Here is a 17,880-nt window from a genome sequence, read left to right on the forward strand (position 1 = left end):
TTTGCTTTTCAATTCAAGGTTAATTATGCTTCACCGGCATCTATCACTCATCCAAGTTCAATGATTTAGTCCTTAAATTAGACTTCCTAGTCTAAGCCGATTGCCTTCCCTGTGGCTCTTGGCTTTATTTCATGTGATTACCTTAAAAGTTGTTCACGAAAGAAGACTCTGGCCCAGAGGTTTTTCATAATAGAGCTTTTACCTCCCACACATCTCCAGTCTGTAGCACTAATCGGATTACACTTTGCGAACTTTGCATTCGCATGGAATCTAGGCTCTGCATGCAATGACTACGAATTAAACCCAGATGGGTACAGTGCTCCGGGTGGATAAAAACAAAGCTGTAAAAATTCAGGCATAAACACTCTATGGGAATGAAATGGCAGTTGTCAGCAACCAGCTTGTGGCACCACAATTTAAATGAAATGTGGAAATGGTAGAGAAAGAGAAGAACAAGATGAAAGTGATTAATTTATTGAAAAATGAGGGGAAAGGAAGGGAAAAGGGAGTGAGGGGAGGCTGTCTGGCTTGGGGAAAGGAGCTGGGGTTTGTACTAGGGATGCCTAAATCCTGGCCCTGTGGCTTATCAGCTGTGTGACCTTCTGCAAATCACTCACCATCCTGAGCCTTATTTTTCGAGAGTTTTAAAATGGAATCATCACCATCTTATTGACCTCATAGGATTGTTAGGAGGCTTATAAAAGAAGATGTGCATGAAATGCTTTGGAGAAGCTCTCAGGCAGATAGCAGTGTCATCAACAACTCCTGAAGACCTCGGAGACTAAGGTAAAAGTGAGGGAAATTCTTTTAAAAAATTCTTTAAAAGTGAGAAATTGGGGTTTTTAAACACCATGGCAGAAGAAAGCTATTCAAAGATATCTTTAAAATAACCCCCTCCCAAGACAATAGCTGGGGATAGAAGGTGGTGAGCATGAACTGGGCTTTCCTGGAGTAGCTAGAGCAGAAGCAGCAAGATGAAGCATGGATTGTCCCAGTTCCGTCACACATGCCAGGCTGCATGCTCACAGTGAGAAGAAAAACTCTTCAGATGTGATCAGCAGTCTGTGTCCTTTTCTGTTTGACAGAACAGCCTCCCAAAGGTGCCTGCACCCTAATCCCCAGAACCTGGCAATATGTCATGTGATGTGGCAAAAGGGACTTTGCAGATGTAAGGAAGGTTAAATCAGGGAGAGCATTTGGAATATTCAGGTGGATCCGCTGAGTCACTAAGCCATTTAACAGCAGGGCACTTTCTCTGGCTGGAGACAGGAGAGACAAGGCAGAGGGGAGGGCAGAGGGATTCAAAGTGTGAGAAGGACTCAACCAGCCAAAGCTGACTTGGAGATGGAGGGGACAAAGCATGGGAGCATAGGAAGCTTCTAGAAGCTGAGAATGACCTTTGGCTAATAGCCAGTCAAGAAACAGAGATCTCAGTCCTACAACTTCATGGAACTGAATTGTGCCACAACCTGGATAAGCCTGGAAGCCAGTTCTTCCCCATAGCCTCTAGACAAGAGCCAGGCTCACCAACATCTTGATTTCAGCCTCTGAGACCCTGAGTAAGAGACACCAGCTGAAACTTGTCCCAACTCAGACGTCTGATTTGCAGAATTGAGCTAATAAATTTGTGTTGTTTTATGCAGCTTAGGGTGCAGCATATGTCCTAACAGCGATGAGAAACTAACACACCTCTCAAAACAGTCTCCATCCAATCTTCCCCTTGAGACCTGATCTCGGCAAGCCAGGCTCCCAAGGGCTGAGGCCAATGTTCCACACGCTGCCCCTACCTCCCAGGTAAGTGGCTCTGGGAACAAAGGTCTGTCCCTCCGTGCGTGGATGACAAGTGGCCACTCTTCCACAAATCCACTGCTGTCCTCATACCATGCTTCTCAACTTCAGTGAGGGTCCCCTTCCCCCTTGCAAAGGAGAGACACAGTGCAAAAGCCACCAGGCTGGAAAGAGTGAGACTCAAGCTGGATGCCTGGAATAAACCTTTTAGCCTCAACAAGCCTTAGTATCCTCATCCCCTAAATGATCTAATTGGATGCTCTCTAAATACATGTTGGTGGCAATTTCAGCAATACTATCTTGGCTATATCATTTTAAAGAAATGGGTTAATAAAGAGCTTTCCTTTTCACAGCACATAATGGAAAGCTTTCATATAGAATGATGACTCTGGATTTATCTGGAAGTAGATTCACATCCTTATTGCCCAGCTTGAAAGTGGTGAGTGCCATGCTAGGTGAGAAACTAAAACTCTCTGATCTAACACACCCATGACAGAAGGAAGCATTGGTGATAATAAATAAGTGTTTGCACAATGCCCTGGATGTACAAAATGCTCAACTTAGTGGTGGTTTCCAGGACAAAGAAAACAATGATGACAATGACCTTTCATTTACCAAGTTCTCAACAGACATTCAAGAGCTATGATTCTCACCTGTATATTGAGGTCTGTGCATCTCACAGACATTCCCAAACAGGTAAACCTGAAGTTTACTTTGGTCTGTAAAAGTCAAGAAACCAATAACTGGGAAGCATTCCATTTGTCCCTTCAATACAGGAGTGGGACTTACTTTATAAAGTCTCCTCTGACAGGGAAAAGACAGCACTGATTTTGGTTGGATACACTGTCACCTTGTTCCACTTCTGCCATTTACTGAGCCAAAGCTCTCTTACACAACACAGGCAAATCAATAAAGAGAAGATGGACCATCCACTTGGGCATCTGTGGCCTTGACCTGTCAAGTTAACATCTGGACTAAAAGGTGAGTTACTTTCTTAAGAAAGTTGTTTTGATGGTAAGTTCAGTGTCCTCCCCCAAATGCCCGTTTATGACAGGTGAGATCCTGGAAACTGGGAAGAGCTGGCAGCACAGCACAAGCACAAACAAATGGGCAAAGACCTGCCACCTCTGTGGGGCTGTACCTTTGCAGGGTATGCCTCAGAAATGTGCCTTGGGAAGGTCCTGCCTAAAACAACTTAACTTCAGTTTTCTCAGCTGTAAAGGGCAGACAATCCTACCCGCCTTCAGGGATGATGATGATTACAGAAAAGGCCACATGCAAAGGACTTCACTCCTAACTGGCTAACCTGTCTGCGGGCCTTTATAAATCACTGGCTATGCGCAGAATCCCAAAGTGGATGCTGAGGATATATCCCAAGAAGCAAAAACAAAGCAAAACAAGGGCCTTTCCTTTGCACCCCTAACAACCCAGGAGAGAATTTATACTAAAAAGTTAATTAGGCTGAATTAAATGAAACAGGCCACTTGCACAGACACCAGCTTTTCCCCAGACAAGAATATTATAATAATAGCATCAGGTTTCAAACAAAGATTACATTTTCAGGGATAATATGCCCAGAGAGCACTTAGAGATGAAGGTTTTTTTTTTTTTTTGGTTTTTTGTTTGTTTGTGTTTTAATGGAGGCACTATACACAAACCTGCATTAGAGTAAATGAAGCAGACAACAGGAGGCTTGCGTTTCTTTTTCCTCTTCTTCAAGCCAAGTATTTGCAGCCTCTCCTTGGATAAGGGTTAGGGATCTTTGGAAGCTAATGCCATTCTTTTAGGTCACCAGGGCTACCAACTGGGGCACAGCGTAAATATCTTACAGAAGAGTCCAAAGTTTTGGAAACATTGACATATATTAATGTCATATATATGTTACATAATTATAATAATTTAGGATGAGGCTGGAGATATCCAAGCCATTTTGTCACTTTGCCTGTGTACTCATCTGCTAAGATTGGGATGGCACTGAATGTGTAATGCAGTAGGGTCCAGCATTCATTCTGCCAGGCATCGCAAAGAAGAACTTCAGGCAGGACATGTATGGGGGAGCAGAGGGAAAATGACTTGAGTAGTAATGAGACTTCAGCTACACATACAAGCCACCCACAATCATCAGATTTGTTACTTTGTAAGCACATCTTCCGCAGACTACATTTGTACTATTTGGTGGGTGGGGGCAAAAAAAAAAAAAAAAAAGGGCAGAAGAAAGAGGATACATTTCCTTTCTTTCTTGGATAGGCAGTTTATCATACCTGTAAGCCTGCCCAAAGATAAGAGTCCTTTAATAGACCAAGCATGTGAATGAAAAGAGCATTTACTCCAAAAACACATACCTGAACTACATGTGTGCTCTGTGGTATCACATGGCTTTTCCAAATAAAGGCGTTTGTGGAATGATGCTTTATTTTTCTGCCTGCTCAGAAACGCCACCGTTTCTAATTCATTTCTCTGAACCTGAAAGGAGTTTGTTTCAAGGGTGCTTTCATGGATTAATGAAGTGAAATAGCATTTGTATGAATGAAACTAAAAGCTAAATTAAATATCCATATTTCGCATGACATGAGAATTTTCAAATACTGGAAGTCAATATGGTACTCCTGGTGTGTGACTCGGGTAATAAATTATAGCTGTGTCCTTCAATTTGTAACATCATACCTGGCTATAAAGACACACACATTCTTCAGCATCTAAATCAGCCTGTTCTGAGGTGAAGCGAAGGGTTAAAGTAGATACAAAATGTCCTGACAAACTGCATTTAAAAATTTGCACTGGACAGTGGGCTTCAATACGTTACACCACTACATTTATGTCCCAAACTTAATCCTGTGCGCTAAGCAGTGGAGCTTACCTTACAAGGCCATTCCGAAACAACGTGTCACACAACCATAAGTAGGATTTTTTCCCTTTTATCTTTTCCCCCAGAGTCTTCCAGGGCCTTCTAAGGGCTAGATTCTTCTATGGTGGTGATTTATATACCTGGGTAGCATCAACTTTTTTAGGCCAAAAATTAGTGTTTCGTAAGCTGTTCTTCTAGCTCAAGAAACAAGGATTTCCCACAATCTTATTTATTCACAACATTCCTTCTCCACACATGCAGAACATGTGCTGGTCACATGTTCACAGCCTCCTCTGTTTTCCTCTTCTTGCTCCTGTTCTAAATCCCATTCACTCTTTCTCCTTTTTGGCTACAAAACCTATCAAGGCACTAGTGAACCCTGACTGCCTCTTTTTTTGCCGGCACCTCATCCATTCGCCACCAGCTATAATTTGGTTTCTGTTAACCTCTATTCTATAGTCATCATTCTCAAAAGGTACTAGCCCCAGACCAGCAACATCAGCATCACTTGGGGTCTTGACAGAGGTGCAAATTATTGAGCCTCACCTTCGGGGATGGATGGGTTCAGCAATCTGAGTATTTAAAAAGCCCTGCAGATGATCCTGATGCATGCTGAAGTTTGAGAACCAGCCCTCCACTGGCATGGCAGTTACCATGGTGACCAAAAATCAATTCTCATCTCTCATCCATCAGTCGCTAAACAACATCCCTTCTTGTGGCACCTCTCACATGGTACTTTGACACCGCCCTCCCTCAGTCTCCTCCTCCTTAAATTGTTCCTTTTCATCTCCCCCTCCCCATTTCTTCCCATCTCCTTAAAGCAGGTTTTTCCAGGGAATTGCCACTTGCCCTCTTCTCTTCCCTCCCTTCATCATGACCTGGGAAATTCCATCCATTACCCTGGCTAAGGTCATAGTCCCTACCGGTCTTGTCTCCCCGGCAGGATTCTCTAGCTTCAGCTTTAGCTTTATTTCCTTTGCTATCAGTTTCAAAAGGCTTCAGGACGTCAGCACCTCAAAGATCTACCGTGAGTCATAACACGGAATTGTTAAAACAAAAATCATCGTCTTTCTCACCACACCTGTATTCCTTCGAGGTTCCATTCTTCTTTTACCTCCCAGTTCCTTAGTATAGAAACCCCTCTACCTGCCATCATCTCCTGTTTACCAAATACTTGGCTAAGAGCTAAGTCTTTTGCCTATCATTTCACAATCTTTCCCATATACCTTGCAGTTTTACTTTGTAGATTATCTTTTGCCTCTCCAGGGAGTGGAACTACAATCTGGGTGTTTTAGAGGGAAAGCTAAAGAGAGAGAGATTGTGGCTTATTTTGAGGAAGAACTTTTTAAGTCAGGTATTCACAGACGGGTTCAGGAATTCCCTCTTTTCAGAAATGTTCAGATATGAGCTGGCTGTTCATATAGTAGAGGTTCAAATAGCTAATGAGTGACCGGACTTATGACATGTGATATCCCACCCAACCTCGAGATTACATGGTTTCTTTTACCATCATTTTCTTTCAAGCCGTCATGGCTCGCCTCTTCCCCATAGTGGGAGCAGATGTTTTAGTCCCCAGTCTATGTATGACACTTTAGGCAGCCCTGGTTTGTCTGTGCGTTTCTTTGTGACCTCCTTTTCCCCCATGCAAATCCTCACACATGTGTATGGAGATTCATTCATTCATTTGCCCCACCTGCCATGTGCTAGGCACTAGAAATAGAGAATTGGATGAGCAACCCTTGCCTTCACACGCCTTCCAGGTGGAGAGAGAGCAATCTACGTCATGGATTATAGCACAGGCCCAGCAATCTGTGTTTTAATAAGCCTTCCAGGTGATGCTAATTGTTTGAGAACAATTGAGAACTACTGAAATAAGCTAAAATGTACATCAGGTTTTTGTAGAAGGTCATTATGTGACAAGGGACTAATCTCACCGTGGTGAATCCAAATGCCATGGCAACTGCCTGATGAAAGAAGAACTGCTAATAAGGATGCTGCTTGGAAATTTTTGGAAACCACATCTCATTTTTTTTTTAATGCCCATTCTCATGCCATATTTTGTTGAGTGCACATATATTTGAGTAAACCCACTAAAACATATCAACTACTCTTATCCTTGTGAATAGCATATAAACAGAGTTAACTTGAGTCTTATGTCTCATAGAACTGAACTCTAAGATTTTCAGACAAAAGCAATGGTTTCCAAGTTTAAGTACCAGCTCAGCTCAGGGTGAATGATTACATAAGACCAATTAAAAGTTTTGAATTAGACTGCCAATGATCAGAATCAAATTAAAGGACATCACTGATGCCTCTCCTGAATCCTTGGCTGCTCAAAAACCAAGGAGAAACAAGCTTTGGAAGGATACGTAGTTCAGTAAAGGCAATCTTCAACCAGAATGATTTGGGGGGGGTGGGAATAAGGGATAAGAAAGAGAGTAGGAAAGCTTCTCAGTAGGGTACATCTGCATACTTTATTAACAAAATATGCTTAACATAGGAGGACCCGGCCCAATGTGGGGTGGGCGGTGCTGAGAAGCCATCTTTCTTCTTTTTCTGCCCCACCTGCAGCATATGGAAGTTGCCAGGCTAGAGATCAAATCCAAGCCACAGCTTCAACCTATGCCACAGCTGTGGCAATGCCGGATCCTTCATCCACTCTACGGGGCTGGGGATTGAACTGCCACCACAGAGACAAGCCAGATCATTAACCCGCTGTGCCACAATGGGAGCTCCACCATCTGCTTTTTGAGAGGGTGATTGTCTGCACTTCAAGATTTCAAGTTAGATATAGTGGAGGGAGGAGTTTGCATGGATTAAAAAAAAAAAATTCAGACCCAAGATGCTTTCTAAAAAGCTGGGCTTTCTGGTAATTTCTCTAGCAGAATGGGGAGAAAAAAGACAACAACACAGTTTCAACACACCTGCAGATGAATTCTGTCATCCCAAGTGTGGAGAAGTCACAGGGAAGATTCAAAGAGGAATATTTCCATCTTTGCTTTTTGCCTCCCCCCAGGCTGACCTGCCATAGCTATTTTGGGCATGGCAGCCAGTTTTCCAGGTGACAAAGACCTGTCTTCCCCCGCTTGCATTCCTTGTCATTGCTGGAGCACACAGGTCAACCACTGAAGCAAGCACCATCATGACAGAGCATGCTACTAACCTGCTCATGAACTTGTACCGGCGGGGCAGGTAATAGATTTTTCTCCTGGAAGAACAGCAAAAATGAAGCCAGTCGAGAAGAAAACCCATCGTCAGTTACAGTTTGAACTAGCAAGGAAGGAAAGGAGATTGAAGATAGAAGCCTGTAAGAGGTGAAGAAGAAAAAACTAAAAAGAGATTAACAGTGAGAAATGTAGTGGGAACGTCGGGTGTGCATTTTTGAGTTGTGAAATCTTATGAAATAGTTTCCATCGACACTGCTTCCTCTCCTCATTACCAGGATCTTGTATGGTTGCTCTTCAGCTACAGAACCAGGGCAGAGCAATAATTTGGAGCAGTTGGTACTAGTACGAATTCAGCTAAGCTAAGTTTTTGTTTTGTTTTTTTTTTTCAGGATACAGAGACGGACTGCCAGGCTGCTGGCAACATATATAATTTAATGGGCACATGATTATATTAACTACATTTACTTAGCACTTTAAGTTTAGAGAAAGCTTCTCTTATCTGTTATAGGCAAGGGTAATATAAAAATATGTATATATTTTACAAACAGTATGGGAAGGACACAAACAAGCATTAATAACTTGCTGCAAAAAACCACACTAGAGCAGGCTGCCTAACCAGTGCCCTTCACATAGGTGATTTAAAGACATAAACCAAGGAATCTTGGAAAAGTATTTTTTAAAAATCAGACTTTTAAGGATCTATTATACTTCTGTATATCTGCATTTGTGTGTGTCTTGTTAGGGCCACACCCGCAGCATATAGAAGTTTCCAGGCTAGGGGGTGAATGTGAATTGCAGCTGCTGGCCTACACCAGAGCCACAGCAATGTGGGAAACTTAACCCACTGAGCAAGGCCAGGAATCGAACCCATATCCTCATGGATACTAGGTAAGTTCATTTCCGCGAGCCACAGAAGGAACGCCTGCATTTTAAAAAGTATTACAAATGCAAATTCTGGGTATGGTCTGAATGGAGAGCACACACGTTAGATGATTTAAAATGCAATCTCCCTTTCCATATTTTGGGCTTCAACCAATGGGGCAGTCAGGAAATAAACACAGTTGATATGCACTCTGAACTGTTACTGCGCTATCCCGCTTAGAGAAAAGGAGGCGTTCATACACCGAAACTTATTTTGCATATTTGTGAAAACCTAAAAACATATCCCATGCTTTTAAGAGGCAAAATTACAGAGACAACAAAAAGATCAGTGGCTGCCAGGGTTTGGATTGAGGGAAGAAGGGATGAAATGATGGAGTAAAGGGGACTTTTAAGGGCAGTGAAACTATTCTGCCTGATACCATGATTGGGCATATGTGACCCTACGCATTTGTCAAAAGCCAGAGAACTGCACAAGATAAAAAGTGAACTTTAAAGTAAACTATGGACTTTAGATAGTAACACTGTATCAATATTGGTCCAGCAATGGTTACAAAGATACCAAACACTAATGCAAGGGTATCTGTAAGAAAGAAACTCTAAGTGTGGGGAGAGGGAGTTTATGGGAACTCTGTACTATCTATTCAATTTTCTATAAACCTAAAAATGCTCTAAAAGTGGTCTATTAAAAAAATGTATCCATGGACATATAGGTATTTAGGAGAAGCAGGTTTTATCGACAATTTCTCATAAGAAATCTATTCCTCGACTTCCTTTTAAACACTATAAAATAAAAACCCAAGGATAACTAAATCTGGGATTCAGAAGTGCAGCCTACAGAAAATAATAAATGCAGATATGATTCTTGGAGGCATTTAAAGAGCCATCCAAATTCATGTTTGAACATTTTGTCGAAACGATATGGCAGGGCAATTCCTTCCTTGGAAATAGGTATGCCTCCTTAGGCTAGAGTTATTAGTCTGAAACATTGGACAAAATGATAGCATTAATTTTAAATGCATCAAGTTGCGTCAAAGTGAAGCCATGTTTAGGTAAAGTCACATCAATATTAATAAGGCCAATTAGCACCCACATGTTAACAGTGTTTTCTCCTAAAATATTGTCCTGCAGGAATTCCTACATTAAAGATTATTATTCATAGTTATTACGGTTTTCATTTTATTGCCTAGAACTCATTCTCTGAATGCTGCATATGCAAAGTATTAATGCTGCTTGCAGGCAGCACTTGAGCACTTTTCTGCTATGTAATGAGCAGATAGAAATGTTACCTGCGATGGGGCCCTTCAGAGATGAAATGCTTCTGGGTGCTAAGGGAACTTGCTGTGCATTCACAGGACTCAAGTTTCCACATTCTGCTTGGGTTCTTTGCTCAAGAACTGTGTTCTGGCAGAAAGTTTGATGAGATTGCTATGGCATGGGCTGGAGGGAGGTAAGGTTGTGTATCAGAGTCGCTAGGTTTTACTACCTTTCTTTTATCAAACGGTAGCCTTTTTAGCTCTGTTGGCTGTAAGAGGTTGGTCTGATATATGGTTCTATCCAAGCATAGGAATTCTTTTCCATTTGGTCCTTAAGTGTGACATAGTATTAATCCACATTGATAAATAACTGGCATTAATTATAATTATAGTTTAACAACTTTCAATGGAAATGAAATTGATTATAAATATATACAGCTATATATTGTTTTTTAAAAATCCTTATGTTCTAAGATTTCCTTTGTAACATTTTAAATACAAAAATAAATTAAGAGTTTAGAACTATGTCTCAATTCCCTTGACAATTTTGCCTTCAGGAAAATAGATGCTAGAAATCCCAGCCTGCATTTTAAATTGGTATTAGGACATAAAGACAAGTAAACAAAGAAAATCAGAGGCACCAGGGAGATACATTACAGGCCTATGAACGGAAATCACCCGTCTCTAAATGTGTCCCTAGTTCCTTTTCGTTTCTATGAATGTAGATGGTTCTCTGTCTTGACAACTTTCCACAGCTCATTAAGAGGTATACTTTATTTATTCATCCATTTTTGACTTTTTTTTTTTTTTTGTCTTTTTAGGGCCGCATCTGCGGCATATGGAGGTTCCCAGGCTAGGGGTCCAATCAGAGCTGTAGCTGCCGGCCTACACCACAGCCACAGCAACATGGGATCCAAGCCGCGTCTGCGACCTACACCATAGCTCAGGGCAGTGCCAGTTCCTTAATCCACTGAGCGAGGCCAGGGATTGAACCCGCGTCCTCATGGATAATAGTTGGGTTTGTTAACCACTGAGACACGATGGGAAATCCCAAGAGATATACTTTAGAATTGGCACTAATTTGCCTGATTTCTGTACTCTGACTTGGTCTTATTGGCAAAGTGTGAACCAAAAGTGTTTAATTCTCTAACCTCTTTGGAACTGTCCTTGGTACAAACCCCTTCCATCTCCTTTAAGAGATTTCATTATTCCCACATAACTTGGCATTTATAATTTGAGGTTTAATACTTTATTTCCTTTCCATCTAGCCAATGATCACTTTTCCTTAACCTATAGGAAAAATAGGAACATAATGGTATCTACTGTGAGATAAAGAAAATTAACCTTCTCAATAATTAAGCAAAGTTATTTATCTTCATGCAAAGTAGCTTCTCTTCCCCTGGGAATAAATATCGATGCTTGTGTTTGCACAGTATTTATGACCTGACTTTAAAATTTAAAAACAAATCGTTTTAAAAAATAAGATGCCATTTTCCTGACATTTCTGGAACTTGTTTCAACGGAAGCAGATTTTATTTTTTTTCTGGAAGGGAACAGTCAGTAAGGACCTGCACCACTGATCCTGGGGTCTGACCATTCAAAGAAGCAGCACACAGGTTTTTAAAAATGGCACTTTGGAAATGAAAATGCCACTTGGAAAATATTTCTTTCTCGCTGGCACTTAAACTATTTACCTTCTGAGGACTGAATCAGCTGGACATTTTCACAAAAAGCCATGAAGTCATCATTGGCCATGAAGACGTATTGCATTTCTGAAACATTTCAAGGATTTCCTTCTCTAATAGCGTTCCAACCTGCATGCCAGTTTTATTTTATTTGAGAGAGGAGTACATTAGCAGCAGAAAGAGTGGAGGGGAAAATACTTTCACACCTACCTGAAAGGCATTCTTACATTCATTTGTTCTGCATATCTTCCAAGCACTTCCCATGGGGCATGCAACTTCACAAAGATAATGTCACTATTTATTAGAGAGGACTGAAACAGAAAAAAGAAACTACATTGAAAAGCATATTCACATCTCCTATGGTTTAAGCTGAGCTGGAACTTAGAACACACGAACTTGTACAGAGTTTAAGACTGGGGTATTCTTGGGCCATAGTTGGGTCCTTATGTGTGTATGCATCCATTCAACATACTGCCACGTGCCAGGCACTGGAGAAGCAGCTGGAAACAGAAGAGAGAGGAATGGCATTTACAGTCTGCAAATATACACAGAAAAGACGACAGGCAAAAACAATTTAAAGGAGAGGGGTAAATTCAGAGAGTGGTGGGTGTTCAGAGGATAACAGAGTTGTGAGAGAAAGAGCTGGGGTGGGGCACCAGCAAAGGGTCAAGGAAAGTCCCCTCTGAGGAGGGGACACATGAGCCGAGACGCAAAGAAGCAGCCAGGTGGGTAAAGAGCATGGGATGAATGCTGCAGGTGCAAAGGCCCTGGCATGGCCTACGGTGGAGGAACAGGAAGGGGAGGAGAGGGGCTGGAGTGTGTTAATCATGAAGACTGATAATGAGAAGGGGCTGAAAAGGTGAGCAGGGGATGGAGTGTGGATGCTTCACAGGCCACACAAGAGGACCGGGCTTTCTTCTAGGAACATGGGGAAGTCATTTTGATTAAGGTGTTCAAAGATCATGTGGCTGCTGCGTGGAGGATAAAGCACACGGGAGAATTACAGTGAAAGCAGAAAGTAAAAGAGATGCTCTCAGTCATCTGGGCAGAAGTTGGTGGTGGTGATGAAAGGGCCTAAGAGAGGTGAATCTTAAATCTGGGTATCAGCCCAGCTTTTTCAAAGGACTGTGTTCTCTGCCCCAAAGCTTAGCCACCTCTGGAGCTTTTATCAACATAGAACTTCCCTCTGGGGAAGTACAACTAGGACTTCACACTCTGTTGACCACCCAGCAAGTTTTGCTCTTTGCCTCTGGCTGAGGGGACATTGCCAATTAGGAGATTTCCTTGGAAAGTCATTTCCCCAAGGGACGAATGGGTTGTGGAAGCCAGTAGGAGAAAAATGAGAAACAGTAAGCCGGGGCAGTTTAAATTAGCAAACTGGTCAATTATTTATCCATATCTTTCTTATGCAGGGTGCTTCTGAACGGCAGGCCATTTAAATTTTTACAATTGAAGATTATTGATTTAAAATGTGGCCGTTTAAGATTATGTCAGGCTTTCGTGGCTGAACTCTCCTTATAACAGTATTTATAAACAAGCTGATATTTTTACACAACTGACAAAAATAGAAACTCAACTTGAGCTGGGTTAAGTCTGCAGATGAAGTGCAATTAGAATTCATTTCTCATATGTTCATTCAGGGTGTTTTTGTGGGACTCATAAATATTGTACTCAACTCATAAGAACCCTCAAGACATTACAAGGACCAAACTGGTGTCGAATGCAAGGCTCGCAGGGTCTCTGGTGATGCTGACTTTTCCATGGGGAGGAGGGCCAGGGCCCAAATCTACCATGGTGGTGGTGATGGGGTACCCTATGATATTGGTGAGAAAAATCAAACTTTCCAGGCAGTTCGGGCTGAAATAGGTCTTATCTTTCAACCTGGGACAAGCAGATGCCTGACTCTAGCCCACCCCCCACCCCCATCCCCAGGACAAGGGATTTTCTATTATTCATGGTTGAATCCTCTGGGCCTAGCACAGTGCCTGCTACCGAGGGTGCACTCGACCAATATTTATCGAGAGAAATGTGAACAGTCCTGCTCCAGGTGAAAGCTGGGAATCCTACAAAGCAGGAAGTGATGAAGACGAAGTGACTCTTAGAGCCCACAGAGCTGGTTACTGCAAATGAGGTGCTCACCCAGAGAATGAACAAGCCAGAAACCACTAATGACGCAATGACTGTCTCCACACAAACTTGTTTTCTGTTTAATAACCTATTACCTGCCTGCACTGGGTGCTTAGAGCCACGTAGCCTGGGGCAGTCTGGAGGAGCATGTGGGTGGTGGACATGGCCAAACATGGCGTGCACATAGGTGCCCGTGTCCCATGGATACGTAGATGCCTTGATTCAAGATGGTCTCAAAGCTTATTAGTTGGGCATTTGGGGGCTTTGGAGAAGACTGCCACTTGTTTTGCTGTATGTGACACAGTTTTCCAAGTTATAAAGCAGAGGAAAGACAAGATTTCCTAAAATGGGCCTTTTTGTTTATACTAAAGATCCACTTCAGAGTCCGGGAAGGTTATGTGGCTTCCTCATTAGGGAAGCTTTATGGTGATACTGGGAATTCTTTAAAACCATCTAGCTTTCCCAAAAGGTCTCACTACCTGTAATGTCTTCTCTCATCTTCCCATGAGAGAAAGAGAAAAACTGTGCAAAATAAAGGAGACAAAAGGGGAATGTGACTGATGCATAGAATCAACCAAACCTTGATTTTTAGAGCAGAGTATAATTAGAATACACTCTCTTCTTGGAATTACTGTGATTGCTAGTTGTACAGAAAATATACAATCTACTGCAAGGATAACCATTTCTTAGCTCCCCACTGAACGTATGAAAACATGAGGAGAATACTATCTTCTGCTTCGGGCGCAACTTAAGTGCCACAATTCTCTGTGTGGAAAAGCCAAGTTCATTATCTGAACACATACTGAGTCAAACAAAATTCTAATGTGGAATCTTAACCATTTTCTACATAAAACAGCAACTTCTTTGATTCCTGGTGGGAAGAACACAGCATCCATTCATAACTTGTTATGATAAAAAACTTCATTTTCTTATTATTTCAATTATAATAATAATAAGACCATCATCCCTTTTTTTGCTTCATAATTTCAGAGGCACTTTTTTACACATTACCTCATTTTATTCCCAAACTTGTAAGAGAGGCTTTCCTTCACTTTCTTAAAAGAGGAAAGAGACTAGGTCAAGCAACTTGCCCAGAGCTAAATTGAAAGTTTATCCCAAAGCTGAGTCCACACCCGCGTCCCTTGTTTCCCTTGAAATTTCATCTAAAACTCTGAGGTTTAAATAAATCACAGCCTTTTTTTGTGCATTGAAGATACATAATTGTTGAACTCTCTATACAAATTAATCTGAAAAGAATTTCATCTTGTTTTCATTTTATTTTAATTTGTTTTATTATTTTTTGTCTTTTTGCCTTTTCTAGGGCTGCTCCCGTGGCATTTGGAGGTTCCCAGGCTAGGGGTCGAATTGGAGCTGTAGCTGTACAGCTGTGGGATCCAAGCCGCAACACGGGATCCGAGCCACAACGTGGGATCTAAGCCGTGTCTGTGACCTGCACCACAGCTCACACTGCTGGATCCTTAACCCACTGAGCAAGGCCAGGGATCGAACCCACAACCTCATGGTTCCTAGTTGGACTCATTAACCACTGCGCCACGATGGGAACTCCAAGAATTTCATATTTTACAAAACAAAGCAACAAAAACAAAGAGGGAAAATTAAGCTATATTTAAGATTTTGTAGATAATCTTGAGAAAAATGTTAACTAAACTCCCTTGAATGATTATGCATGTCTATTTGTGTGTCCTGTGTGTATATGTGTTTGTATGCATGCCTGTGTCTTTGCGTTTCCGGGGCTTATTACTTATATTCTATTTTTCAATGAGAAACTGAACTTCAGCCCAGAAAAATAAATGTGAAACAGATGATTGCTAATTACATGGCTCATATACCACTCTTTTCTCTAGTGCTGAATGATGACACTACTGTATCTAAATAGGTTTTTCCTTGTTATTAAGTATTCCTTTCCACGTAAATCCAAGTGTACAAGCCCCAAAGTGAAGAGAAATAAAAATGATTTTATCTGAAACATAGAGTTGATTCCTTAATACAGTACAATAAAAATACCTTAGGTTAGAACCTTGGGGAGAAGAAAAATGACCATTTAGAGGAGTTTGGAAAAATCTCTTTAGAAGAATGACTGAAGAGATTAAAAAGTAGCATGGAAAATACCTGGAGTAGAAAGAGGTAAGATTCACAGATAAAAATTCCTTCTTTCATAGTCATGCAGTAAGAACATGCTGAACACCTTTTATGCACTAGATGCTGAGAATGCAAAGATATATAAATCATGGTCTTTGCCTTGAAGGTCAGATAAGGCAAAGTAAGGAAAAAAAGAAATACCATGCCATTCTCTAACCCAAGCAATCCACCTCTCAAAGACATGCAGATGCACATATCTCCACACCTCATAACTCCCAGAATCATTGCTGAAAAGAGGACCCTTAGGGAGGAATGGGTTTGGGAGCAGGAGCCTGGAGGCAGGTCATGAACTCAGTTTGGGAAATGTTAAGTTCAGATGACCTTGAGATGTCTTGTGGGTAGATAAATGATTCTGGAGCTCAGGGGAACAGTCTGAGCCAAAGATACAAAGTCAATGTGGCCAGGATAAAGGCAATATTTAAATCCATGGGGCTGAGTGAGGTCACGCTGGGAGAGAGTACGGGTCCAGAGCCACATGGGTAGCTGGACCACAGAGGTTAGTTAGGAATGCAGGTTCTGAGGTTTGACTGTACATATCCACACATCTACCTCTCAGCAGCAATGTGATCTTGGGCAAGCTATTTAACCTCTCTGTGCCTTGGACATTCTGTCCAACTGTAGAATGGGAAATGATAGCAACAGTTATCTATCTAATTGTTTTAAATGGCATGATACAGGTGAGGTTCTCATAGGACATCCAAAACCATGTTAGTCTTATCATCTCCAAGAAGTGCCACACCACATTGGCGGTGGTGGGCAGAACACAGCATTCCTCGTTATGTGGTTACAACTTGTGAATGCAACAAATAAGGAACTCACAATTGACAAGGATTTTCCAGTCTTCGACTAAATCGCTAAACCAGAAGAAACCCTAGAGGCAAGCCCCCAGTTCCCATCTCCTGTCCCTCCATCGTCCCCTCCATGTTCCCTCAAGGACATTCATTCATTCAACTGACACTCATTGACTACGACATATAAAGTACTCTGCCAGGTGCTTGGCTATATTACAATGGCTTGAATTTACAGTCTGGAGTAAGAGACAAATTTAAACAACAAATAAACACATGACTTTAAATTATGAGAAGTGATAAAAAAGAAAAGGCTACAGCGCTGTGGGACAGAAGAAATGGGGCAACTGCTTTCAATCAGCTGTTTGATCTCTGCAGGAGTAACATCTAACTTGAGATCCAAGAGATGAGAATGTGTCAGTCACGGGAAATGCCAAATGAAAAGCATTCCAAGCAGAGGGAACAGCAAATACAAACACCCAGAAATTATACCAGAAACTGAAAGGCTCGGGTGATTAGACCCTGCAAAGCGTGAGGTAGAGAGTATACCTGACAACAGCACTGAAGAGGAGAGCTGGGACAGACTCTGCCAGGCCACGTTCAACATGGTAGGGAGTCTGGATTTTATCCTTTAAGGTCAATGGGAAGTTACCAATGGGTTCAAGGCAGAGGGATGGCGGCACTGATTGTTTCAGAGAGTACACTCTGGTACCCTATGGAGAATGTTCTAGAGGGAGCATAGGACTGAAAAGCTCAATAGGAAAGTTATTCCAGGAGCCCAGGTGAGACAAGATGGTGGCTGGAACCAGAAGGTGGATGTGGTGAAAAAAGAAATGGACAGACTTGAGATCTACCTGGAGGTGGATTTGAAAGGACTTGGGGATTGATCAAACAAGGAGAGTAAGAAAAAAAAAACCCAGTGCCTAGAATAATGTGTAGGTTGTTTTATCTGAGAAACTGGATGGTTAGTACCACACACTGATGTAGAGGAGAGTGGGGGAGAAGACAGTGGTTTCTTTAGGATATGCCTGTTTGAGGTGCCTGGACAACAGTCAGACAGCAGTTTGAGGTAGGCAAATGGATGTGTGAGTATGGCTCTCAGAGGGTGGGACTTACTGAGAACTGCAGAAATGAAGCTGATGTTTAAAGGCACAGAGCTTGATGAGGCCACCTAAGGTAAGAGTA

General features: G+C 41.9%; 1 protein-coding gene across 29 annotated transcripts in view; it reads right to left on the bottom strand.

Moving 5' to 3' along the window:
- Positions 1 to 17,880, bottom strand: part of ANO4 (anoctamin 4) — a 445,360-nt gene that overhangs the window by 151,875 nt on the left and 275,605 nt on the right. For 18 of the 29 annotated variants that reach the window (XM_084957411.1, XM_021092698.2, XM_084957416.1 and 15 more), the window contains 2 exons: positions 11,831 to 11,931; positions 7,797 to 7,841 (listed from right to left, as the gene is read on the bottom strand). In XM_084957411.1, coding sequence (XP_084813537.1) covers positions 7,797 to 7,841; positions 11,831 to 11,931 — 146 coding nt within the window. Of the gene's footprint in view, positions 1 to 7,796; positions 7,904 to 11,830; positions 11,932 to 17,880 lie in introns of all 29 variants that reach the window. The other 11 variants (XR_014804231.1, XM_084957412.1, XM_084957410.1 and 8 more) reach the window with 2 other exon arrangements.

Source organism: Sus scrofa, chromosome 5 (genome assembly GCF_054392235.1).
Source record: "Sus scrofa isolate SSC_HxYL_T2T_F1_AM1 chromosome 5, Sscrofa_HxYL_maternal_Yorkshire_Landrace_v2.0, whole genome shotgun sequence".
Classification (NCBI taxonomy): Eukaryota; Metazoa; Chordata; class Mammalia; order Artiodactyla; family Suidae; genus Sus; species Sus scrofa.